The sequence below is a fragment of the Ovis canadensis genome, chromosome 8 (genome assembly GCF_042477335.2).
Source record: "Ovis canadensis isolate MfBH-ARS-UI-01 breed Bighorn chromosome 8, ARS-UI_OviCan_v2, whole genome shotgun sequence".
Lineage (NCBI taxonomy): Eukaryota > Metazoa > Chordata > Mammalia > Artiodactyla > Bovidae > Ovis > Ovis canadensis.
Genome location: NC_091252.1, coordinates 85,716,257 through 85,743,267, shown reverse-complemented (window position 1 = coordinate 85,743,267; position 27,011 = coordinate 85,716,257). Strand labels below are relative to the sequence as shown.

Sequence of the window (27,011 nt, the reverse complement as noted above, 5' to 3'; positions counted from 1 at the left end):
AGACAGGAAGCTGTTGGAGGCCCTGGGCTTCTTGGGACCATGAAAAAATGGATAATAAATGGTCTTGTAACCGAAAGAGCTCTAGGGCGCCTTAGTGGGAAAGACCCGTCCCCCATGGTCTCTGTTTGCCTCTTGTTTGTAGAAAAGTTTTAGTCAGCCAGGCCTTCTGTGAGTCTCAAAATGGTGGTTTAAGAGTTAAGGATTAGAACATGTGAAGATGGAGAAAGGAATACTCCTTAGGCTGGGAAACTGGTAACAGTGTAGACTGTGACTAGCCACATAGCAGTGTCATGAAATTCCCAGTTCCCTGAAAGATAACAAACAGCTGACACAAGCCTCAAGTTGTTTCTATAGGAAGCAGTCCCCCAGCACATAAAAACTGCAAGCATGCAGACCCCCAGACTGGTTGAAACCATAAGCTTGGTGGTGCTCAAACGTTCGCCTTGTGCCAACCACCCTGACTGTGCTCAAGATGCTGATGCGCCCTGCAGCAGCCACCTCTGCCCGTTTTCTAACCTGGAAACTTGGAGGCAGTCTGAGGACACTAGGTCACTATTTTCCCGGGGCTCCTGAGCAAACTAACTTGTCCTTTTCAACCACTTGTTACCTTCATAGGTGGTAGGATCTGGGTCATAACCAGCTTCAACTAGTAACAGTCTGAGCTGTCTGGGAGGAGCTTTAACTCCAGGGAGGCGCTGATCAGTGGATAGCATTGAGTGCCTTCCTGATGATGCATATGTAATTTAAAAAAAATTGAATTCTTTAATTTTTTCAAGTGTTTAAAAAAATCCATTTTATACTTAAGCCAGGCTTGAAGATAAGCACAAAATATGTTTACTTATTTTTTTCTACACAACACAACTCAGGCACCCATTGTGTGCATAGGACTGTTCTGCTGCTACTGCTACTGCTGCTGCTAAGTCGCTTCAGTCGTGTCCAACTCTGTGCAACCCCATAGACAGCAGCCCACCAGGCTCCCCCGATCCTGGGATTCTCCAGGCAAGAACACTGGAGTGGGTTGCCATTTCCTTCTCCGATGCAAGAAAGTGAAAAGTCAAAGTGAAATCATTTAGTCATGTCCGACTCTTTGTGATCCCATGGACTGCAGCCTACCAGCCTCCTCCATCCATGGGATTTTCCAAGCAAGAGTACTGGAGTGGGGTGCCATTGCCTTCTCTGATAGGACTGTTCTAGGTGCAGTAAAAGGGATTATTTACTATTGACCTGACCCAAATCCACTTCTGGCACTGAGAAATGCTGGGATCTGCCAAATTAAGATGTTTCAGTAAATTCCTCTCCTACTTTCACCAAAGTAAAAAGGCAGAACTCCTCTGTACTAAAAAAAAATTTAAAAAGGCAACTTTCCATGAAAGAGTAGTTTCTGTTTCTATTGTATTTTTCTCTTTTTTTCCTTCTAGCTTTTAAGTTTTCTTCCTCCAACACTGTTTTTTCCTGTACAAGGCTAGAGCACTTTTTCATTTTTCTTTTCCTAAGACAAAGTATTTCATCTTATAGACAAATAATTCCCAAGACTAGTGATAAATATTAAAAAAAAAAAAAGAAGAAAGAAAAAAAACTTAAGGGTTTCCCTAGTGGCTCAGCAGGTAATGAATCCACCGGCATTGCAGGAGACCCCAGCTCAATTCCTGGGTCAGAAAGATCCCCTGGAAAAGGGAGAGGCTACCCACTCCAGTATTCTTGAGCTTCCCTGGTGCCTTAGAACGTAAAGAATCCACCTGCAATGTGGACAACCGAGGTTCAATCCCTGGGTTGGGAAGACCCCTAGAGAAGGGAAAGGCTACCCATTCCAGTATTCAACCCTGGAGAATTTCACGCACTGTATAGTCCACGGGGTTGCAAATAGTTGGACACAACTGAGCAACTAAGCCCGGCACATTCAAGGGTGAATCAACTACATTACTTTGATGAAGTAAAAACTAAAAGCACTTGGCACTAAGCTAGTCCAAGTATTTGTGTGGGAACAATTTTAAAAATTATTTATTTTATAACACTGTTTAAAAATTTCTTGGTCAAAACATTTATACAAACATTTTCAGTTAAACCTAATGAAAGTGATATCTAGAAAATATTCCACATTATTAAGTCTGTCTTAGAAAGTTCAGATGCTATGGCATTCCTAATGCAGTGTTCCAGAAGACAATGTGCTTCTGTGGTGCTGGGTGATATATGTGACTGTCTGGCTCCAAGTGGGCCTCAGCAGGCACCTTTCCCCTGATGTTGGGGGACTGTGAGAGGACAGTCAGACACAGGCCCCCAGGGCTGCATGGAACCCTTTGAGACACTGGACCAGCTGCCGGAACTGGGCTTCTCCTCCAAATCTAAGGCCCAGCACAAGGCATCACAGCAAATGGTTCATCAGGACAGTTGATAGGCTGGCTTATTTGATAACCTTCCTTCATATCTCTAAAGAGTCTACATCCGTGTAGGGTATTTGACCCAGAGCTATGAACTCCTACACTATCACTCTGAAGGCCCACACATCACTAGCACTGGAGAACTAAAAAAAAATTATTTTATATATATATATGTGTATATATATATATATATATATATATATATATATATATATATAGGTTGTATTGGGTCTTAGTTGTGGCACTTGGGATCTTTTTGCAGCATGAAGACTCTTAGTTGCAACATGCTGACTTCTTAGTTGTAGCATGCGGGATCCAGTTCCTCGACCAAGGATCGAACCCGGCCCCTTCACTGGGAGTGTGGAAACTTAGCGACTGGATCACCAGGAAAGTCTGGAGACCTCATTCTTAACCAGACGTTCATGAGCCATCCATCGATCCCACTTTTTCATTGTCCCCCACACAGTGAGAGTCCATGGGTACAAGATTCTGGAGAGGGGCTCTCTGCACTCTTAACTTGAGGCTGTCATCAATGGCAGAGCTCCTAGCAGCTGGGTCTTTGTGGAGGACTTCTCTTCTGACCAGGTAATCCATTCCACAGGCAATCTGACCTTGTGGACCAGGTCCTGTTGAGAAATTGCCTGTGGATTATTGGGCTCTACTAATTTGTGCTGCAGGCTCCCCTGGTGGCTCAGACAGTAAAGAATCTGCCTACAATTCAGGAGACCAGAGTTTGATCCCTGGGTTGGAAAGATCACCTGGAGAAGGGAATGGCCACCCACTCCATTATTCTTGCCTGAAGAATTCCTCGGACAGAAGAGCTTGGCGGGCTACAGGCCATGGGGTGGCAAGAGTTGGACAGGACTGACTGGCTAATACACACACAGACACACAATTAGCAATGCTGTGAAAACTATTTACGAGTCTCCCAATTCATGTAAGGCAATATCACCAGGGGTTTTCTCTATCTTCTATATACACAAGGGAAATAGGAGGAAGATTTCTGTAACGAAGATCTCATAGCTTACAATGTTCAGTGAGAATCATTGTCACCTGAATTTCAGAAGCTTAATCTCTGTTTTTACAATCGATTGCTGTTCTTTATTTGGATCTTTTTCATCTACATAAATCCCATGGAAAATATGCCCTAAACTACCTTCTTGGAGTACATTCTGTCTGTGGATAGAGTTATCCTCTCCTTGGACATTTCGATATCCTTCACCTTCGCTCTGGCCCCCAAAAGAGTGGCACTTCTCAAAACACTCCTCTGCCCAGCCACAAGGCAGGATAACGGGATGGAAGTTCCACTGTTGGGTGTGTCTCCTCTCAGATACTGAGTCATCTGGGACATAGCTGAGACCACCTTTGGGAACTACTGGACACTGATGCTGTCTTTGAGTTCAATTCTTGTCATGTTTTGAAGGTGCAAAACAGCTAATATTATTACTACAAGAAATATAACTGCACGGCAAACCCCTGCGCTGATATAAAACACACGGGTAGAAGTAGCTGGAGCTGCATGAACAGGATCATAAACAGTTCTGCTAGTGGCTTTGTCTAAGACCGAAGTTTTTTGTAACACATTTCCTTCCTTTCAAATTTTTGAAGAAGGGAAGTTTCTAAAGAATTTACTGTCAAGTTGAGCTGCATTTAGTATCATACCCTCATCATCTACTTTGCAGAAAAGGAAAGCTAGAGCCAATATAGTGCGTGGAAGTCCCCCCACCCCGTGCCCCTCGCACGCCCCACCCTCACCAAGCAGAAATGCTGACCCGGGGCAGGTCCACGAAATTGTCTACTTGGAAACCTGCTTATATTCAACTTGGACTCTGCAGGCCAAGTGAAAGGCAGGACATCTGTTTCGCTGGGTTAAAGGATAGACGTGGTGCCCAACAAGGCCACTTCTCTACTAAAAAATTTCTGCATCTAGACCAATGGGCCCAGGCACCTGGTCCCTGCTCAGGAAGAGGCTCCCACCGGCCCCAGGGTCGCGGGTGAGGCCCCGGAGCTGGGGGTGGAGCCCGCGGCCAGGGGTAGAGCCCTGCCGCGGAGCCCAGTGGCGGAAGGTGGAGCCCGGGGACCGGGGGTGGAGCCCTGGGGCTGGGGGTGGAGCCGTGACACAAAGCCCTGGGGCCTAGGGTGGAGTCAGCAGCTACCCCTCAGACAAGAGCACTCAAGAACGGTTAGGCCTGGATGCGCCGCAGCCGCCTTCTGGGCACTCGGGTCCGCTCTGCATTTGTAACTTACAGCCGGGAAAGAGCACTAGTCCTTCAAGGGCCGGGAGATGGAGGGACCAGAAGGGTCTCTGTTGCACAGGTCGGGGCGGGAGGGTGTGCTTTTCGGGGCGGGTCTGGGTCTCTTCTCCACGGGATGGCCGACTGGTCCCAAACGGCCCGGCTCCACGGCTCCCACTTCTAAGGGGCGGTCTGGACCCTTGGAGGGTTTCAACCCTATTTCCTGCCGCGTCCCGGCCCCCTCTTCTCCCGGCGTCACTTCCCAAATTCCCGGGCATTACTACTTCATCCAGGTCACCCTTGTTCTGGCCCGGAGAGCAGGCAACAAGCCGGGAGGAGCCTCCGAGGACTAAATGGGCCAGGGAGGGGAAAGAGGTGGGGGCGGCGGCCCCACCCTGTAAAAAGTTTCGCGAAACCCGAGGAGACCGCCCCCATCCCCTTCCCGGCTCATAACCCATGCAACCTCCTCGCGTTCCACCGCCACGGCCTGCGCAGGGTCATGCCCGAACTCACCGCTGGACGTTCCGCTGAACAAGACAATGGAAAGCAAAACGACACTGGTCTTGGAGCCACCCATCTCTCCCTTTGCCTCCTGGATCCCAATTTTTTAGGAGTGCGAGGCTGCCAAGCCAGAACCCGCAATCCTCTCCCGCTAGCCCACAGCTGCACCCCCCCCCCGCCCCCCTCCCTCAGGCCCCGAGCCGCCGGGGCTGGGCGGGGCATCCTAACAGTTCTTTCCCTTTCTATCCTGGCTTCCCTGTGTACTCCTCTGCCCACTTGTTTACGCGGTGCGTCAGCTTGCAATGGTGATAGGAGACCGCCAGTTCTTGTTTGCTGAAGCTGAAACGCCAGTACTTTGGCCACCTGATAAGAAGAAGTGACTCATTGGAAAAGACCCTGATGCTGGCAAGGATTGAAGTCGGTAGGAGAAGGGGATGACAGAGGATGAGATGGTTGGAAGGCATCACCGACTCGATGGACATGAGTTTGAGTAAAATCCGGGAGTTGGTGATGGGCTTGCAGTCCATGGGGTCGCAAAGAGTCGGACACGACTGAGCCACTGAACTTAAGGCTCTTGTTTCTCACCTTGTCCCTTATCAGCCTTAAGTCTCTTGTTCCTTATCAGATCGGGGGCACTCAAGCCAGTCATCTGAGTTGGGAGGAGACAAGGAACAAAAGAAAATTCTTGTTCGGGCCACTGGGTCGGGTCAGTCAGCGGACAAGCTTGTCCCTAAGGTCCTGAATGGTCAGGGCATCAGTCGCAGTGAGGAAATCCCACCAGAGTCGCCATCTGTTACAGAAAGGGGGACTCCTTGCAGGGTCTGAGAGTGGGCTTTTGTGTAACCATTGGGAAATTAATGGTTCCAGGAGACACGCATGCTGACAAGGCAAGAGGCTTTTTTGGGAAGGGGCTACAGGGCGGAGAGCAGCAGGGTAAGGGAACCCAGGAGAACTGCTCTGCCACATGGCTTGTAGTCTCAGGGTCTCTGGTGATGGAGTTAGTTTCTGGGTCATCTCTGGCCAATCATTCTGACTCAGGGTCGTCCCTCGTGTCAGAAATGTGTTCTGGTGAGCTTTATTGATATTTCTGAGAGTTTATTTATATAGTGCTTACTTTCCCTTAACCGAATTAAATCCAGGTCAGTTACAAATTCATTTCCATGTAAAGACAGAACCAGAAATCTCCTTGTTTTACTGCTTCGGTTTTTAAAATGCTATTTTTTCCCCTCACTCTGAGGGACCACAGATGGATCAGATGGTTCCTGAGAACCCAGGCAAAAGACTTATATTTTTGGAGAGGAGAAATGGAAGCTCCCTTTTTTGTTTGTTTTGTTTTTAAAGCCTTCCAAAATGATTGTGAACACTGACTGCAGCCATGAAATTAAAAGATGCTTGCTCCTTGGAAGAAAAGCTATGATAAACTTAGACAGCATATTAAAAAGCAGAGACATCACTTTCCCAACAAAAGTCCCTATAGTCAAAGCTATGGTTTTTTCAGTAGTCATGTATGGATGTGAGAGTTGGACCATAAGAAGGCTGAGCACTGAAGAATTGATGCTTTTGAGCGGTGGTGTTGGGCAAGACTCGAGAGTCCCTTGGACAGTAAGGAAATCAAACCAGTCAGTCCTAAAGGAAATCAGTCCTGAATATTCATTGGAAGGACTGATGCTGAAGTTGAAGCTCCAGTACTTTGGCCACCTGATGTGAAGAGATGACTCATTGGAGAAGACCTGGGAAAGATGCTGGGAAAGATTGAAGGCAGGAGGAGAAGTGGATGACAGGGGACGAGATGGTTGGATGACATCACTGACTCAATGGACATGAGTGTGAGCAAGCTCCAGGAGATGGTGAAGGACAAGGAAGCCTGGGTTGCTGCAGTCCATGGGGTTGCAAAGAGTCAGACATGACTGAGTGACTAAAGTGAACTGAACTGATGATGATTCATGGTTGAAGTAATATCATTCATCTGCTCTTACTTCCATAGCCTGGGAACATGTCTTATAATGTTGCCAAATGCCTACATGTTTCTAATATACTCCCAAAGATAAAGGACTTTAAGCTGCTTTATTCAAAAGGAAGGTACTCTATAAACTATATCTCAATAACTTTCTATAAATTATATCTCAACTATAACTGTCTGTAAATTATGTCTCAGTAACTGGTTTACATTAAAGATGGAAAGAGAGAAGACTAATAATAGTGGAAGAAAAGAAAAACAATGAACTTGTCTCACCTATGAGCACATCTATTGATCTGTTGTTTAAAAACGTTTTTGAAGCCTTCCCCCACCTCCACTAGGACTAAATGACTGCCTGTGTGTGCATGCAAGTTAAGTTGCTTCAGTTGTGTCCAACTCTTTGTGACCCCACAGACTGTAGTCTGCCAGGCTCCTCTGTCCATCGAATTCTTAAGGCAAGAATACTGGAGTGGGCTGCCATTTCCTTCTCCAGAGGATCTTCCCAAGGCAGGAATGGAACCCAGGTCTCCTGCATTGGCAGGCGGATTGTTTTTACCACTGAGCCACCTGGGAAGCCCCTAGGAGCTCTATTGCCAAAGTCTTGAAAAGAGTTTTAGGCCTACAGTTTTATATCCAGACAAAGTTTCCTTTAAGTGGGAAGGGTGTGTGTATTAGTTTTCTATTTCTGCCATAGCACAGACTCAACTGCTCAAATCAAACCCACTATTTTCAGACTCTTCTTGTCTGCAGGACAGAAGTCCGAGGTGACTCCCTGAGTTTCACTGCTCTGGTTCTCTCCAGCCTGAAATCAAAGTGTGGACCAGCTGGGCCCTTGGCCTGGGCCCTGAGAGGAATCAGCTTCACACCTCACTAGATCACTAATAGAGCCATTTCCTTAGAGGTTCTGGACTGGGAAGCCATTAAGACCCAGGACTAGGAGGCGGTGCCCCAGAAGTTTCTTGCTGGTGGTTTCCTCACCCCTGACTCATTTCTCTCTGTAGGCTCTTCCTCCTTGTAAATTCTCCTGGGGCTTGTTGACATCCTCCAGTCAAGGCAAGGCCAGATAAAATTTAAAAACTGGCCCCCTAAAAGTACTGTGTGGAGGAGCGGTAGGGCACAGAGAAGAGGGCGTGGCAGGAAATGCTGCTGCCCGCAGGCCACCCCACCCCCTCAGAAAGCAGGAGCCCCTGAGTTGGGCAGGGCAGGACAAGGCAGTTCCTCCCTGTGGTTCCCTGCAGAACTGTGAGAAGACCTGAAATGCTTTAAAAAGCCAGTGAGCGAGTGAATGCAGGTACGCGCACAGACACACACACAAACACACCCCTCCCCCTCATTCGATAAATTCATGACACTTCTGCTTTTACCCTTGAACTTGCCAGAGGAAAACCACTAACCAAAGTGAGTTAATGCTCACTTCCCCCAAATACTGGCATGTTACCCTTTTGCCTGAGGACAAACCCCAGTGAAGCCCTCAGTTTCTGAAGTAGGAGGAATGGAAGTACAGTTTCCCAAAGTGGGGCTTGGGCCGTGAGGGTGAGGATGGGCACCCCACTTCTACCCTCTGGTCCCAGATCCGTATAGTTACCTGCTGGGGACACAAATATCACGGTGGTACTTGATTGAAGCAGGACTCTGCAAACCTTTCCCTGCAGGCCGTTTGGTTCAGTCTCTGTCTCAGGGGCCCAGCCCGACCTTTGTAGAACAAAAGCAACGGAAGACAACAGACAAATCAATGCGGGGGACAGGAGTGCCACTGTCCTAGCTTACCATCCTCAGATCTAGGGTATATGGGGGTCCCAGAAATGGGTGCCTCACCTCTAGTGAACCTGCTGAGGGGTGCCTCAGCCTGCCTTTGAAGAGCCCTGGCTATGATTTCGGGGCACAGTGGATGCGCTAGGAGCATGGGTGTGCTATGCAGTGCCTTCCTGGTCTAAGGGGCCACGAGAGATGATTCATGAAGCTGAAGGTGTGAGGAGAGGGTGTATCTGATGATCACTGAGCCCCCCTGACCTAATGAGTACTGGGTTGAGGAGCGCAGATCACGATGGGCATGCCTGGGTTGCCAGGTTTCTTGATTTCCTATGGTATCCAGCTTTGGATTCTGTGCTCCTCGCCTCCTCTGTGATCCCACTTCCTCAGGAGTGGCCTCCACATGCTTTCCATCTCCCCGCATCTTCCTCTCCCTCCTCAAGCCAGCAAAGGACACCATTTTGACTGGTGATGACAGGGCTGGGTAGGGACAGTCCTTGCTCTGCCAAGTGCAGCCCTACAGAGGGATGCACTTGCTGTCACAGGGATTGGGAAGGGATGCCTGTGGGTCCTTTCCCCCTGACAGGAGAGTGTATTCTCAGTTCTGTCTCCTCTCAACAAAAATTTGAAACGATGGACATTAGAGCCCTCAGCTTGTCATAGCTCTCGGACAGACCATGCTATACCTCTCAGGTTGGAACAGACCGTGTTATAGCTATTAGATCAGTGTTACAGCTCCATTATATTAAAAAAAATAGCAGGAAAATACATCCTGGAGGCGTGAGGGCATGCTGACCCAAAGAAGCGAAGAGAAGAGAGAGAGAGGGAATGAGCACACACGTGTGGGGAAGAGAGAGCACCCCGGCCCTTTGGCTCCTCTTTTTATATGTCTCCCCCCGCTCCCCCCCACCGCTGCCCCGGGGCCTGCCCTATGTAAGTTGGACTAGCCAGGAGTGCTGTTCTGCCTGAGGTCCTCACTCTGGTCCTTGCACCTTCCTTTGTTCGCTTTTCACGGGCTTTTCCCTTCCTTGTCTTTTAGCCACTGCCATTTTGGACTCCTGTTTCCTATTCTAACTACCTAACACTCCTTCCTCAAGAGATGGGAGGCCCAATTCTTTGGGAATAGGGGTGTCAAGTTCTTTCTGGCTACTTCCTGCTGAACTGGGATGGCGAGGGGTATTGGGCTTACCCCTCTTGTTAGTCTCAGGCCTCAGAGTCCTTATGGTGGTGTCCATGTAAGGGTGAGTGAGATTTTTCATGGTCGGCTGTAGTTTTATATATCTTTGTTGAACTGGCACTGCATGTTGTAGCTTGTTGACCTGGTGGCAGAGACAACACAGGTTAGACAATTGATAATACATGGAACAGTCATAAGCAGCATCAATATGGCATAACAAGGACTAGTAGGGGCATTAGCCAATTTCAAATTCTGTCGCCAGGATGGCTCAAGTCCCTCCCTGTTCAGGGATCAGAAGACCTATCTCCTGTCTGTTTTGGAGTATAACCCCTGCCAAGATATGTTGGCTCTTTAGAGCTGAGCTGAGAAATCTTATCCCCAGAAACCAGATTTTGGGCGTTCTCATTAGAGTGGCACTCCTCCGTAGTCCTGAATAGGTGTCTGAGATCTTCCCAGGGACTCACAGGTGTGTTGAGTGTCTCCTGTTTTCATCCACAGCTTGACTCATGAGTAGTGAACCCAGGAGTCATGTCCTGGTACCTTGACTGCTGTGGGTGTAGAAAGTATTAAAGGGTAGGGGCCCTTCCATGTGGGCTGGAGTTGAGCCTTTGGGGACCCATCTTTCCAGACTTTAATTAGGACTTGAGTCCCTGGAGCAGATAGTAGTGACTCCTTAGAATCTTTTGGGTCCTGGTTCACACCCCATAAGTGTGTGTCCTGTTGGAATTGCCCAATGGCCATGGTATAAGACTGGAGGGTCTGAGCCTCTGTATCTAGGAAGAGGTCATGCACTGCACCACGCCAGGCCTCCCCATCCATCACCAACTCCCAGAGTCCACCCAAACTCATGTCCATTGAGTCAGTGATGCCATCCAACCATCTCATCCTCTGTCGTCCCCTTCTCCTCCCCCCTTCATTCTTTCCCTGCATCAGGGTCTTTTCAAATGAGTCAGCTCTTTGCATCAGATGGCCAAAGGATTGGAGTTTCAGCTTCAACATCAGTCCTTCCAGTGAACACCCAGGACTGGCCTCCTTTAGGATGGACTGGTTAGATCTCCTTGCAGTCCAAAGGATTCTCAAGAGTCTTCTCCAACACCACAGTTCAAACGCATCAATTCATTGGTGCTCAGCTTTCTTTATAGTCCAGCTCTCACATCCGTACATGACCACTGGAAAAACCATAACCTTGACTAGATGGACCTTTGTTGGCAAAGTAATGTCTCTGCTTTTTAATATGCTGTCTAGGTTGGTCATAACTTTCCTTCCAAGGAGTAGGCGTCTTTGAATTTCATGGCTGCAGTCACCATCTGCAGTGATTTTGGAGCCCAGAAAAATAAAGTCAGCCACTGTTTCCACTGTTTCCCCATCTATTTGCCATGAAGTGATGGGACCAGATGCCATGATCTTAGTTGTCTGATTGTTGAGCTTTAAGCCAACTTTTTCACTCTCCTCTTTCACTTTCATCAAGAGGCTCTTTACTTCTTCTTCACTTTCTGCCATAAGGGTGGTATCATCTGCATATCTGAGGTTATTGATATTTCTCCCAGCAATCTTGATTCTCACTTATGCTTCTTCCAGCCCAGCATTTCTCATGATGTACTCTGCAGATAAGTTAAATAGGCAGGGTGACAATATACAGCCTTAATGGACTCCTTTTCCTATTTGGAACCAGATTGTTGTTTCATGTCTAGTGCTAACTGTTGCTTCGTGACCTGAATATAGGTTTCTCAAGAGGCAGGTCAGGTGGTCTGGTATTCCCATCTCTTTCAGAATTTTCCACAGTTTCTTGTGATCCACACAGTCAAAGGCTGAAATAGATGTTTTTCTGGAACTCTCTTGCTTTTTTGATGATCCAGCAGATGTTGGCAATTGGATCTCTGGCTCCTCTGCCTTTTCTAAAACCAGCTTGAACATCTGGAAGTTCACGTTACACGTATTCAGGGAAAGGATAACTCTAAAAGAAGTAGTTTGAGGTGTATTTTTCATGGGGTTTTAGTAGATGCAAAATATCCAAATAAAGAGAAACAGTTAAAGAGCAAGCTTCTGGGTGGAAAACGAACAACTTGCGGGGAGTTTGAGCTGCTTACACTATGTCTGAAATGAACAAGCTGTCGGAGCTCTATGAAGAGAGCAATGACCTGTAGATGAATGTGATGCCTAGTGAGAGTCACCTTCCGCATATCATGGTGGGCGGCGGGAGCCCGGAGCTATCCCAGAACCCCGCCCGCGCAGCCGGTGCCCAGCCACAGCTGGAGGAGGAAGGCCCCACGGAGGAAGAGGCGGCCCAGCCAATGGCCCCAGAGGGACCCCAGCCCTGGGGAGCAGCCAGGCCAGATCGCGGGCCCTGAATTCGAGAGCGAAGGCCAGGGCGAGAAATTCGATGACTGGGAGGACGACTATGACTCTCCAGAAGAGGAGCCGCTCAGCGGTGAGGGCTACAGAGTATCAGTGGTCCTTGAAGAAGCCACCAAGATGTTTCTGAGAACCTCCAGAGCCAGAGAAGCAGCTCTGGATGGCGGGTTTCAGATGCATTCTGAGAAGACCCTGTTTGATCAGTTGGCTTTTATCGGAGAGTTTTCACTTATGGTTGTCAATCGTCTGACTGAAGAACTGGGCTGTGATGAGATCATTGATAGAGAGTAGTTAAATGCTGTTAAGAGAGGAGGAAGCTGCTTGAGGAGAGACCCAGCATTCCACTGTCTTTGGGGTTCATTCCAAATAGTTCTGTGCCAATGAAAAGCTTGATCTTCCCTCCCACCCCACCTCCCACCCCCTGCCAACTTAAAAAAAAAAAAAAGCAGAGTAGAAAAAGGTAGTGACTGCACAGTTATGAAAAAAGAGGAAAATTGTTAAAGCTTGGGCTTCCCTGGTGGCTCAGAGGTTAAAGCATCTACCTCCAATGCGGGAGACCTGGGTTCGATCCCTGGGTCGGGAAGATCCTCTGGAGAAGGAAATAGCAACCCACTCCAGTGTTCTTGCCTGGAGAATCCCATGGACAGAGGAGCCTGGTAGGTTACAGTCCACGGAGTTGCAAAGAGTCAGACACGACTGAGCAACTTCACCTAATAAAGTATTTTAGTACTGTTGAAATCTGTTTTCAAGAATGTCCAGAGACACTTATGGCTTTGACTTTGTTGTTTATTCAGGTTAATTTCCTCTTATTGGGGAAGATAATCTTTCATGTTTCACTGTAAGGAATGGCTTTGCAAGAATAAGTTATGACCAAGATAGACTGCCAGTCAAGAGCCCACTGATGATAATTATATGAGAAAAAAAATGACTGATTTATCCACCTTAGGACATAAGATGTCTTTGAGTTATTCGGACTCAAAGCATATTGAGAAAACTTTAAAGATTCAACTTTGTGAGCTATCCAAGCTGTGGTTATCAAAGGCTAAATTTTGCTGTAAAATAAATCTTCCACCCAGTGTTCCTCAGGATCTCAAAGGATAATCTAGTCCCCAAAGAGGTATGTGTCATATGTGCTATATCTTAAAACGTGTTTCCAAGAACAACGGAGATTTTGTTTGTACGTTTATCTTGATCATTTTTAAAGCTACTGTAATCTTTAATTCAAGAAAATTAGTTGCCTTGAACATTTTTAAAAGGCAAAAGTTAAGACATCCTTAATAAAGTTTCAAATTTAGACTGTAAAATGTACATGAAGGTACAAAGAATACAAACTCTTTCAAACATCCTTATATACTAGAGAATTTTCTGTTTCTCTTGCTCTCTTTTTTCATTTAGCTTTACAGCAAAAGACTGGTTGAACTTCATAATGTAAGAAATGTTAAGTGAAAATTGTCCAGTAAAAGGAAAGCCTTACATCTAAAAAAAAGACATTATGAACAGCCCTTAAAAGTTTTAAATCTTCCCAGAAATCCACCTCGGTATTTGAAGTTTCCCTCTGTCTCCTCCTCTAATTAAGATTGTTTTTGGTTATGCACCATCATTCAAGATAATAAAAATTTCTTGTTCTGTGTTAAAAAAAAAATCAAGCTTCTGAAATTCAGGTGGCAGTGATGCTCACTGAAAATTGTAAGCTATGAAGGCTTCATCACAGAAATCTCCCTGTTACCCATGTGTGTATAGAAGGAGAAAAACCCATGGTGGATTGCCTTACATGAATTGGGAGAATCTTAAAGTGTTTTTATGGCAGCACAAGTTAGTAGAGGCCAGTAATCCACAGGCAGCACAAGTTAGTAGAGGCCACAGGGAATTTCTCAACAAGACCTGGTCCACAGGTCTGTTGACATTGCCTGTGGGATTAGTTACCTGGTCAGAAGGGAAGTCATCCACAAATACCAGGCTGCTAGGAGCTGTGTCATTGATGACAACTTTAAGTTAAGAGTACAGACAACCCCTCTCCAGAGTCTTGTTCCCCATGGGATCTCACTGTCTGGGGAACAATGAAAACAATGGATCAATGGATGGCCCCTGAAAGTCTAGTTAAAAATGAGTTCTCTGGACTTCCCTGGTGATCCAGTTGCCAAGAGTCCAGCACTCTCAATGCAGGGGCCCAGGTTCAGTCCCTGGTTGGGGAACCAGATCCTGCATGCACAACTAAGAAGGCAGCATCCTGCAACTAAGAGACCGACGTGATCATAAATGCTCTACATAAACATCTACCCATTTGAGATGGGCAGGTACCTGAAAGGGGTTACCAAATAGCCCAGCCCATCAGCTGTCCTGATGAACCATTTGCTGTGATGGCTTGTGCTGGGCCTTCGATCTGGAGAAGAGGCCCAGTTCCAGGTCTTGTTGAGAAATTATAATAGTTATATATTGTTATGTAACAAATTACACTGCAAGCTAAATGGCTTGCATAACAGTAAACAGTGGTTTCTGTTGCTTTGGGACTGGGTTAGCTTGGAGATATTGGCAAGGGGCCACCTGATGGGAAGAACTGACTCATTTGAGAAGACCCTAATGCTGGGAAAGGTTGAGGGCAGGAGGAGAAGGGGGCGACAGAGGATGAGATGGTTGGATGGCATCACTGACTCAATGGAGATGAGTTTGTGTAAACTCCAGGAATTGGTGATAGACAAGGAGGCTTGGTGTGCTGCGGACCATGGGGTCGCAAAGAGTCAGACATGACTGAGTGACTGAACTGAACTGAACGGATACTATTGTGAGATAGACAGTCAGGTCAGAAGTATGAATGTGGAAATCCCTACTATGGTAGCCCTTACCCAGTGGTATTTTACTAACTACAAAGATTGTCCATTCATGTCAGAAATCCAGGCGATGTGAAATGAGCATGGTGTGGATCTGTGGACCCAGGGATAAGCACTGTTAGCAGGGCCTGGCACAGCTGTCCACTGACTGCCTGGAGCCCTGAGCCTCACTTCAGAAACAGGGAGGCCATGACGATACTGCAGTCCCTGTGCATAATGCTAGTAACATGCTAGGTCCAACATGAATGTGGGAGTCGTTTCTGTTTCTTCAGGTTCACTTACCTGAGCCCATGGTCATGCGGCTCACTGGGAAAGAAGGAAAGGACTTCTGCACTTACTGTGGTGATCAAAGGGCACTCCTCACTGGAACGTGGCTTCCTTCTCTGGGGCTGCATTCTGAAAAGGGACTCTCCCAGGGTCCAGCCCCAGTGGATCCAGGGAATTCAAGGCAGGGATGGAGTCGGCGTCTAGGAAAGGACTATTTAATTAGCAAAGAGAGATTAGGAAAGAATAGTGTAGTAGGAAAATAGTGGAGAAAAGAGGCTGAATAACTTGGTTTATGTGGAAAACCAATAAAACTCTGAGACAAGGAGTTTGCACCGTCTACGTAGGCCACTGGTGCTCACTTGAATAGCGGAGGGTGCCCCGCCTTGGGCTCCCTCTGGCGTGGGTATTAGAAGCCAGGGCAAAAAAGTAGACTCGGTGAGCCTGCGCTCCAGATGGGAATTCAGCCAGAAATGGAGAAAAAGACAACGCAGGGGAAACCAGTCTTTCCAGAAACTGGTCCATTTTCTTTATTTTCCAGGTCCACTTTTTATACTTTTAGCTGTACATAGAGATAAATGTGTTCTCAGCATACCTTTGTTCTTACAAGGGTCTTACATTTGTTTTACAATATCTTCTGGTCTGGAGACCGATTAACATTTTACGGCCCCACCTTTCTTTCTATTGATAAAGGTTAATCGATCAGAAAGCTTGTTTCCCCTTAAGATTTACTTAGTCTTAAGATAGTGATAAAGTTGCATTTTTACATAGCAAGGACACAGTGATTTACAACAAAGAAAGAGGAGTACAGTGACCTATAACAAAAGAGAAAATTCATTAACTCAAAAAGTCTGGTATTGCTAACATCAAAACTACTATATTTCTTTTTCTACATTCCAATTACATTGATTAACATACTCCCAGGTGCCTAAGGATATGGAGGCCTGGCAGCAATCATTAACTCAGCAATGAAACCCCTCACCAACATAATTTCTAACTCACTCGCTAATACTAATAATTTTCTAACTTTTCAAAAGAATCTGTTTTTGGAAAGTTTAAACTGTCTCATTCCTCTCATGGTTGGGAGGCTGTAAACAATCAGATGTGGCCGGATAATCCTGTCAGGCAGGCTAGAGAGCCATCAGAGGAGTTTTTGGATGGAAACACCCTTGTCATGCCCAGGAGATTTAAACTGGAATCCTAAGTTAACTCCTTTACAGAGAGAGGTGGTGGGGGATAGCCCCCCATAATGTCAGAAGTATAGGTGAAAGGCATAAGGCAGCAAGGCAGGCAAACTCTGGTTTTGGGGACAGATGCATGAGCAGATCCAGGGAGGCTCCCTAAAGGCCCGATTCGCCTTTGCCTGTCGGGCCCCTTAACCTCATGACCTTTGCCATGGGCAGGATTCCCCAAGCCGGCTCCCGGCAGGGCTCCGTTCTAGAAATGAAATGCTCCTCAGAAGCAGCCCCCACATGCTGTCCATCTCTGGCAGCACACTGGGTTCGATGCTGAAAGTCCTCTTCCATCTAGGCTTTTCCTGCAGAGCCGTCTGGCATATATCCAGAAAGGCTGTGTGTTGGCCAATCCTGGGTACGGACCTGGTGGGCAAGGGGAGATATCCATGATGTGCAATTTCTGCCCAGCAGGGGACTTCTCCTTCTCCACAAAGAAGGGAGGGGCACTGGCTCTATGGAGTGTTGGGGATGGAGCAGGAGGGACCATGCTTGCTCTGCCAGGCCAGCCCTGCACCTTTACTTTGCTCTCACATAACTGAGGGGAGGAGGCCTATGGGCCTTTTTCTGCCAACCCGGCCCTCACCTGTCTTTTGCCTTCACAGATGCTCACTCTCTTTGCTATAACTTTACCATCAATTCTCAGCCCAGACCTGGACAACCATGGTGTGTGGTTCAAGGCCAGGTGGACGGAAATGTTTTTCTCTCCTGTGACTGTGGTCGTGCTAAGATCCAATTCACAAGTCCACTGGGGGAGGAGGTGAAAACGACAAAGGCCTGGGAAACACAGACTGAAACACTCAGAGACATCGGGGACTTGCTCAGGGAGCAGCTGCCTGATGTTACGTCAGAGAAACACAAGGTCACAGGTGAGTTAGAAAGTCCAAGTGCAGAAGGAGCAGGCAAGGGGCTTAAACTCATTCATTGTTTCTGGGTAAAAAATAAAATGGAGGATATTGGTCCTTCCCTAGTAGTCCAGTGGAAGGAGCGGGCCTTGGAGGAGAGAACAGGGCCAGATTAGCTGGGCTCAGGGGAGGTGGACCCAGGTGGGGCAAAGAATCTGTCAAGCCCAGAGGCTGAGCTCTTTGCCACGGTGGGGGCAGACCCTCTTGCCGGGAGCCAGTGTGAGGAATCCCGCCCGTGACAAGGTCATGAGGAAGGAAGCTGACATACGCAAGGCGTGCTCAGACTTCAGGGACCCCTCTGGAAATTCCTAAGCATGTACCCCAATAAAAATCTGCCGGCTTTTGTGCTCTGCTTTTCTACTCTTCTGAAATTTTCTGGAAAAAGTCAATTCAGGGCTTTAGTCTTCTGCATTTGAAAGAGTGTTTCAATCCAAAAAACCCTCTGATGGCTTTCTAGCCTGCCTGCAGGACTCTTACAGCTGCGCGTGTGATTGTTTGAGGCCTCCTGACCGCAGGAGGCACAGGAAGCTTAAAACATCCTAGGAATGTAGGGGCTTCCGAGGAGTCAAAATCTTTAGAATAGGACTGATTAAAGGTTTCATTTGTTGAGTCAATATTTGCTGCCAAATTTTCACATCCTTTATTTGTAGATATAGTTGGTATACAGAAAAACAAGTAGTAGACCTTGTATTAGCAACATTAGATCTTTGAGTTAAGTACCTTCTTTGTTATATCCCACTGCACCTTTGTTCTATAGAGATGTAACTTTAATGTTAATGCTTTAAGGAGATGTAGATTAAAGAAAAACACTTCAGGGGAAACAAGATTAACATTCATTAAGGAAGAGAGCCAAAAAGTGTTAACAAGCCTCTTGGCCAGAAGATAATGTAAATCACCTGAGACCTTTTGTATACAAAATGATGTATAGAAAGAGTCTGAGCTGCGAACTCTACATAATCTTGTGTTACCCATTGATCTCTGTGTTTTATCAAAAGTATAAAAGGCCTTCTGAACAATAAAGGTGGGGGCCAGCTTCTGGGGCCAGTTTCTCGGACCAGTTTCTCTAACTAGTCTCCCGGCCTGGTTTCTTGGGGCTCTGGCTCCCCCCGTGTCTCTCTCTCTTTCTTCTTCTCTCTCTTTCCCTCTCTCTGCTCTTTACTTTAACTTCAGGCTGAATCTCCACCTGGGGCGCGGAGGCTCGCCAGGTCTACTTACTTGCCCCGGCTGTTAAGACCCGCGAGAAAGGGAGCTTAAGGCGAGGCACCCTTAGATATTCAAGCGGGCGCCGGTGGCCCAACGTAGATGGTGCAAATTCCTTGTTTGGAATTTTATTGGCCTTCCGCGTAAACCAAGCTATTCAGCCCTCTTCCTCCACTTAATCTTCTTACTACACTATAGTTTCTTAATCTAATCTTACATTAATAAATAAACAAGTCTTTCCACGCCGACGCCGTCCACCCTTCGAATTCCCTGGATCCACCGGGGCTGGACCCCGGCACCCTCTCACCTTGCAGGGCAGGATGACATGTTGGTGTGAAGACGATGGACACATCAGTGGATCCTGGCAGTTCGGCATCAGTGGACAAATGTGCTTCCTCTTTGATTCGGAGAATGGACACTGGACCGTAGTTCATTCTGGAGGGAGACGGATGAGAGAGAAGTGGGAGAAGGACAGAGCTGTGAGCAACTTCTTCAAGAAGGTCTCCATGGGCCACTGTCGGGCCTGGCTTCGGCATTTCTTGGTGCGCTGGGAGGAAATGTTGCCAACCATGGGTAAGTGAGACCAGAAGAAAGAAGCAGTAGTCCACTCAGGGTGACATGGACCCACCCCTCTGTGTGTATGTGTGTGTGTGTGTGTGTGTGTGTGTGTAAAAGTGACCTATTCGAGGTGAGTAGTTCCTGGGAGAACAATGGCCCTGGGGATGCTCTGTGATCCTCTTTCCTCTTCCACCTCCTGACATCTCTCCCTCATAGCAAAGGCCTTTGAATCACTGTACATGGATTCTTGCTGACCCCTAACATGAGGGCACCACTCCGATTCTAGAGATTTCCTTCTTACTGACCCCCTCTCTACAACCTTTTAAAAAATATCAGCTCTTCTAGTTCTGGAAATCTGTCAATACTGCCTCAAACATCAGCTCCTGAGAGGACTTAATCTGTTCCCATCCTCATGTCACCTCATCTGATGTCACGCAGGACTGAGTGGCTGTGTGGGGACCCTCTCTCGCCCATTCACTGTCTGAGCTCTGTGGAGATGGGGCTCCTCCCTTCCCCCATCTCACCTCAGGACCTGTCACAGGGGCTGCCATATGGTTGGTTCAAATGACTGCATGACACGAGACAGACTTGTGAACATAGCAGGGGAAGGACAGGGTAGGATGAATTGAGACGGTAGCAGGGACATATATACGTACTAAGATGCGGAAAATAGCTAACCAGTGGGTAGACGCTATATAACACAGGGAGCCCAGGCTGGTGCTATGTGATGACCTAGAGGGGCGGGATGGGAGCGGGAAAGAAGGTTCAGGATGGAAGGGATATATGTATCTAATTATGGCTGATTTTCATTGTCCTATAACAGAAACCAACACAGCATTGTAAAGAAACTATGCACTAATGACTCCATAGTAGGGTACCTGGGTCCGGGGGGCTGAGAAGGCATCTGCTTAGTTTAGGGATCGGAACAAAGGCTTCACTCTCACATACCTTACAGCATCACCAACTGAAGCTCCCCTCACAGTCAACTCCGTGGCCACAGCCATCAAGCACATCACCTGGATCCTCCCTGTGGTCCTCACCAGTTTCATCATAACTGTCTTCCTGGGCTGAGTCCTTTCCAGGAGCAGGTACTGAGGGAAGAATTCAGAGGGAAGGCAGGGGCACAGGGCCTGGTGTGAGATCAGGGAAGGTGAATCCCAGCCAACCTCTGCCCCTCACTGAACCTCCTCATCCTGGAAATGAGCAGGTGAATAAGACCCCATATCACCTGAGAGCAAGAACTCCAGACCCAACTCCAAAGGCCCGTCCTCACAGGAAGTGGCCTGGGTCAAGCAGGCAAGGCAGGAGCCCCACAGCAGAGACTGGGGAAAGGGCTGAGGCCAGGCCTGTGCTCCTGGAGCAGCAGCAGGTCTGACTCAGCCTGTGGCCTGCACATCATCAGCCTCCTGGGAACCCAGAGCCCCATCACTGAGCGGCCCTGCCTTGAGCAGAGGTGCCTGGGGATGGGTGGGCCTGAGCTGGGGTGGAGGTGCCCAGCGGGGGGACCAGGAAGAGATGGGGGCCAGGGACCCTGGTCCTGAGAGCTGTGTGTGCTGCTGGCTTAGAGGCTGGAGGGCCACGAAGGAAGGAGGTTTCCCTGTAGCCCCCCAAGGCTGTCAGGAAGCAAGGCCCCTCCTCCCCAGACCTGCCCCCTGAGGGAGGATCAGGACAGGAGTAAAGGGAACAGATTGACTCCTTACTGGCTTCAGTCACAAGCCTAAGCAGGTGATCTGTGTGTCAGGGAAAGGTTCTCATGCACAGACCTGGGGGACAGGGGCGTGGCTTTAATCCCTGGGAAGAGGCAACACGGGGGACCTGGTAGCCTCAGTGGAGGTGGCTGGTGAAGAGGTAAGTGACTGGGAGAGCAGGAGAAAGATGGAAGGACAGCGTTAGAGCCCTAGTCAGGACAGCCAGGTGGGGAAGATGGGCCTCTCTGGACACCTGGACAGCCCTGGCCACCCCTACCCATGCATGTTCCTGGCACCTGGACACAGTGCAGACCCCAGATGGGAGTGGAATCAACCAGGAGGTGATTTTAGTGGGTGTCAGCAATAGAACATACTTCCAAAAACAGTGGTCATGATGAAATTATCCAATCGCTTTGTGTTCCTTTCTTAAACTTCTACATGCGTAGTTTCCACAGATGTCAATAGGAAACCCAGCCTCACTGAATGAGAAGACACGAAATGGCACTGCCTGTGCTGAGGCCTCAGCACACTCCTAGTTCAGGGCTCAGTCACCCATGAAGTCAGCAAAGGCCAGGAACCCCGTGATAACAGAGAGATGGAGCCCTCTGTCACAGGCTTTGACCTCTCTAGGTCATTCACAATCTCTTCGGATGGAAATAATGACCAAAGACAAGGACCCATTTACGAAGAATTAGGAGGCCTTGTCAGTCTCAACAGGTGATAGATGGCTTCACTCTTCATCGCCAGATAGATAGCCCTGAGATGAGAATTCTGAGATAGTAAAACGCTGGTTGGAGGTTGTACAAAAGGAAACGAATGAAACGAACACCAAGGGAAGAAAAGTCTTTCATAGTGGTTACGAGTGTCATTTGGAGAACAAGAACACTTAAGACGTCTCCAGGTGACAGCTCTGGATCCCAGTCTCCCTGCCAACTTGGAAACAGACATTTCAAGCTGAGTCCTCAAACTTTTTCTAAAGAGCAATTACATTGGTCCACAAAATGTCTTGGGCTCCCCTGGAACAGAAACAACTAGAGAACATATTATTGATGACCCTGCAGGTAATGGCTGTCTTCTATCCCTTTCATGTTGCTGTTCAGTCATGTCTGACTCCTGCGACCTCACAGAATGCAGGATGCTAGGCTTCCCTGTATTTCACTATCTCCCAGAGTTTAGTCAAACAGTCAATCCTAAAGGAAATCAGTCCTGACATTCATTAGGCTGATGCTAAAGCTGAAGCTCCAATACTTTGGGCATTTGATGCAAAGTACTGACCCACTGGAAAAGACTCTGATCCTGGAAAGACTGAAGGCAGAAAGAGAAGGGGACAACAGAGGATGAGATGGTTGGATGGCTTCACTGACTCAATAGACATGAGTTTGAGCAAGCTTTGGGAGTTTGTGATGGACAGGGAAGCCTGGCGTGCTGCAGTTCATGGGGTCTCAAAGAGTGGGACATGACTGAGTGACTGAACTGAACTGAATTGAACTCACCTCTGGCCATGTGTTTCTCCAGTATAACATCAGGCAATTGCCCCTTGAGGAAGTCCCCGATGTCTCTCAGTGTTTCTCTCTGTGTTTCCCAAGTGTTCATAGTTTTCACCTCCTCTCCCAATGGGCTTGTGGATTAGATCATGGTGCCACCACAGTCATAGGAAAGAAAAACATTCTCATCTACCTGGCCTTGAGCCACACACCATGGCTCTCCAGGACTGGGCTGAGGATCAATGGTGAATTGTAGCAACGAGAGTGAGCATCTGTGAAGGAAAACGCAGGTGAGGGCAGGTTTTGGAGAAGAAGACCCATTACCTTCTCCCCCCACTTATGTGAGAGCAGAGGAAAGCTGCAGGGCTGGGTTGGTAGAGCAGGAAGGCCCCCCTGCCCCCTAACAACACTTATAGGCTGAGCAAGCGGAGAAACCACACAACATTATGTCTACTCTGCTCATAAGGCCCACACAGAACCCAAAGCTGCAGAAAGGAGAATTCACAATTGGGGTCACAGGGCTTAGCAAGGCCAGGGAGATGCTGCTGATCTACTACTTTGATGGGTCTTGGGATCCTGGAGAAGGCCTGGCCCACAAGGCATGAAAGAGAAAATCCAGAACTTCCGAGGCAGGTGGAAGAGGAGGGGATCAAAGGCTCAGAGAAGTGAATGTGCCAGGGTGGACACGGTATGAAAGGGCAGGAAAGTGTGCAGTCCCCCAGGTTCTATGGAGCCCGAGAGGAAAGAACGGATGAGAAGCATCTCCAACAGCGCCAGGGTGACTTTTGCTGAAGGTGAGGGATGGTGGCAGAACTGGTGTTCCTGTGCGCTTCCAGCAGGAGTGAGGATGGAGAAGGTGGAAGAGGTGATGCCAGGGGGAGTGCCCTATGTCAGAAACAAAGCAGATGCAGCGGCCAAGGGGACCAGAGAGCCCCCCTGTAGCCAGGCCTCACTGCAGAGAGTACCATGCTGGCTCCTAACACAGGGTGATCCTAGAGGCAGACAGATGAGCAGTGAGGCCGGTTAAAAACTACATGATTGAAAGGAAAAATTATATTAAAAAACAGACAAACACAAGGCTGGATGTTCAGGAAGCTGAGTGCAGACATCCCAACCAAATGTCCAAGTCCTTTGTGCAGTATCCAGCACTGAGTCAGGTCTTATATTCAGAATCCATTCCTAGAGACAGAGATGCCAGGCATCAGCAAGGAGGGCCCTCTTATCACCACAGCAAGTGCAGAAGTCCTTCTGGCCTTGGAAGCCACACGGTCATTGACTGGGGTAAGTGTACACTTGGCAGAGGAGCCACCCCACATTCATAAGGACCTAGAGTGGGACTGTCATCATGTCCAGCAGTCTGAAACATCATCATGGCCCGCCTGTTATTACTGTGGTGCCTGAGATCTGTGTAAGGAATACACATCTGTCCCACGTCCTGCCCACAGGAGTGCCACCCATTCACTGGTCCTCATAGTGCTCATTTCACATCCACTGCATTTGCATATGAATGAAAAATCTTCACAGTTAGTAAATTACCAGGTGGTGAGGGCTACCATAGAAGCGATTTTCAAGTTCACACTTCTGACATGGACCTTCATCCCCCAATAGTACGTGTAAAGAATATCATATCCTGGAGAAAATGACAGAGTAACAACCTTCAATCCTCCAGGGCTGCAGGACTGTCATCCCTATCCTATCTCCATTTAATTCCCAGTGTGGCCCATAGATTTCTACAATTGTACATATGACATATTTCAGGCTTTGCAGACCATGGTTTTCTGTTACAACTGCTGTCCTAGCACAAAAGCAGTCAAGGACGATTGGTGACTGATGACCTGCTCTTTGGGCAGATGACTCAGCAGAATCTGTGACGTCAGAGGTATCTGTCTGTGGTCAGAAAGATGCTATGTGCCGAATATGACATGTTACTTGGAGGTTCACAACACAGATCCTTTATGTCCTGAAGCAAGGCCATGAGATTTGCAATGGGGAATGCAACATCATTTAATGTGGCTCCTGGTATGGTCCTGGGGGCTGGTGGAGGTGAGGCCTCTGGTCATGAAATGTCAGCGTTGTCTATCATGATCTGGGCTCACCAACCCCTAATCATTAGTTCAGATAGACCAGCCATCAGAGGATTAAAGTGATATTGTGGTTTGGCATAAGAAGGGCCAGAGGCAACAAATAAGAGAGAGCAGCAGGTGGCCTAGGCCTGACATCAGAATTGTTTTAGCACCACTGTTCTCCAGGGCCTGCCCCTGTGGCTCAGCAGTAAGGAATCCACTTGCAATGTTGGAGCGGGAGTAGATGTGGGATCTGTCCCTAAGTGAGAGAAGATCCCGTGGAGGAGAGCATGGCAACCCACTCCAGTGTTCTTGCCTGGAGAATCTCTTGGACAGAGGACCCTCGTGGGCTATAGTCATAAAGAGTTGGACATGACTGGAGTGTCTTAGCATGCACACACTATTCTCTGCTAATGCCAGAGCCTTCATGCAGTGTCCCCTATATCTCCATGGACCATAGAAGCCACTCTAGAACAGAGGGGGTCAGGGGACATTAGCCTATATCTGCTGGACCCACACTCCTTTCACATTCACACCACCCAGAACATACAAGGCAGGACAGAGCAAGTTTTTGGTTCAGAAACAGCCAGCTAAGCATCCTTGCACTAGTCCCTAAGGGATGAGTCATCTGTTACTATTACTATTACTATTACAGGGCAGTCACATTGTTCTTTTTTTTTTTTTTTTTTCAGGTCGTCTTTGCCTGCTCTTGTAGCACAAACGTGGAGATGTATAATGCACACAGACACCAAATAGCCTGTCGAGACCAACAGTGTTACTCTCTGTCTTTTAAAGAAAAGGTTCTCCAACTCCTGTCTTAAATAATAGCTATTATAGGCCACGTCTCCATAGTCTCAGGGAATATGAATGTGGGACCGAAGGGTAGAAGTGGGGGTGCCCGTCCTCACCCTCGTGCCCTGTGTCACACACTTTGGGAAACTCTTCTCCCATCTCTCCTGCTTTATGTCCTGGGGGCCAGGCTGGGAGGCTTCTGCTGGGGTGAATTCTCAGGCAAGAGGATAGGGTGCCAGTTGACAAGAGGGCAGGTTTAGGATCCCTTCACAGATGGGAAGTTGTTGAGGCCCTGAGCTTCTTGGGATGGGAAGGGATATGGAAAAAATAGTGTTGTAACCAAGCAGGACTCTAAGGAGGCTTCTTAGGTAGACTCCAGCCATCTCCCTTCCCCCACCTCCTGCACCGCACCCCCCCACACCCCACCCAAGTGACGGACTCCACCTAGACCTTTGCCCATCTCCCTCCCCGCCCCCTGCCGCCCCAGGCCCGCCCAACGCAACTGGACAGACTCCACCCAGCCTTCCCCTGAACCCCGTGGGTTCGGTCCCTCGGGAGCGGCCTCCACCTGTCCTGCACTAGCTCCAGTGGCTCCAAATTCCCGAGAGGCGGCCCGCGGATTGGAGCAGCATTTCTTGCTGTTACCCGGGCTCCCATTTCTCCCAGCTTTCCCTCCCTCTATGCTGTGATTCACCCAGATCGTGTCTTTTACATGCCAGGGCGGGGAGGGGAGCCGGGGCGGGGGACGAGGGACGGCAACAAGCTGGGGAGTGGGGGCAGGGAGCAGGAGCCCAGCGGGAAAGGAGCGAGCGGAGGTCTAAAAGCAGGGAGGCAGTCCCGGCTCGCCGTTCCCAGAACCCCGGCGGACACCCTCATCCCTCTCGGGGTCTTAAGGCCCCGCGTCCGCTCCCCGCAGGTTAATCCATGAACTCACCGCCTCGCGCCGTGCAGAACCGGAAAGCCACGAGTAGAAGCAAGGCAGCCAGACTAAGAGGCGCTTCGGAGTCAGTGGTCCAGCCCATTACCACGTGGAAAGTGCTTTGATCTGACTTCGCGCGGAAAGTAAAGTGAAAGTGAAATCGATCAGTCATGTCCGACTCTCGGCGACCCCATGGACTGTAGACTACCAGGCTGCTCCGTCCCTGGGATTCTCCAGGCAAGAGTACTGGAGTGGGTTGCCATTTCCTTCTCCAGGAGATCTTCCCACTTCGCGCGGTGACCAGAGCTATTTATATGAGAGCCCGCCCCGCCCTTCCACTCTCCGCCCCGCCTTCCCGTCCACTCCCGCCACTTCCCCGCCGTGTCACCTCCCCGCCCTCCTCAGGTGACTCCCGGACGGTCCAGGGGAGCCAGGCGGCTCCTTCTCCGGCTTCCGAAGCCTCGCATGGCCCCACCCAGCCGCCCCCTCCTGACCCACTCCTTTCTCCTCCAGTCCCTCCCCGTTTCTTTTCCTCTCCGAGTCCTTCTCGCCCCTCAACCTTCCTCCCCATTCCCGCCTGCAATCTTCCTGCGGTGGTGGTTTACTTGCTCAGTCGTGTCCGACTCTTGCGACCCCGAGGACTGTAGCCCGCCGGGCTCCTCTGACCATGGGGATTCTCCAGGCGAGAGTACTTCAGTGGGTCGCCATGCCCTCCTCCTTGGGATCTTCCTGACCC

General features: G+C 48.7%; 1 protein-coding gene and 2 pseudogenes across 1 annotated transcript in view; 1 reads left to right on the top strand and 2 right to left on the bottom strand.

Annotated features, from left to right (window-relative positions):
- LOC138444965 (UL16-binding protein 1-like) overlaps positions 1 to 26,604 on the bottom strand; it is a 47,847-nt gene extending 21,243 nt beyond the window's left edge. The window contains exons 1-8 of the mRNA XM_069598713.1: positions 26,291 to 26,604; positions 22,511 to 22,773; positions 20,278 to 20,420; positions 19,079 to 19,206; positions 15,509 to 15,648; positions 10,006 to 10,135; positions 8,653 to 8,759; positions 5,123 to 5,759 (exon numbers count right to left, since the gene is read on the bottom strand). Coding sequence (XP_069454814.1) covers positions 5,123 to 5,186 — 64 coding nt within the window. The 5' untranslated portion in view covers positions 5,187 to 5,759; positions 8,653 to 8,759; positions 10,006 to 10,135; ... (3 more) ...; positions 22,511 to 22,773; positions 26,291 to 26,604. The remainder of the gene's footprint in view (positions 1 to 5,122; positions 5,760 to 8,652; positions 8,760 to 10,005; positions 10,136 to 15,508; positions 15,649 to 19,078; positions 19,207 to 20,277; positions 20,421 to 22,510; positions 22,774 to 26,290) is intronic.
- On the bottom strand, positions 2,185 to 5,110 carry LOC138445160 (tyrosine-protein kinase RYK-like; annotated as a pseudogene).
- LOC138444974 (EP300-interacting inhibitor of differentiation 1-like) lies at positions 12,084 to 12,717 on the top strand (annotated as a pseudogene).
- Positions 26,605 to 27,011: the final 407 nt, after the last annotated feature.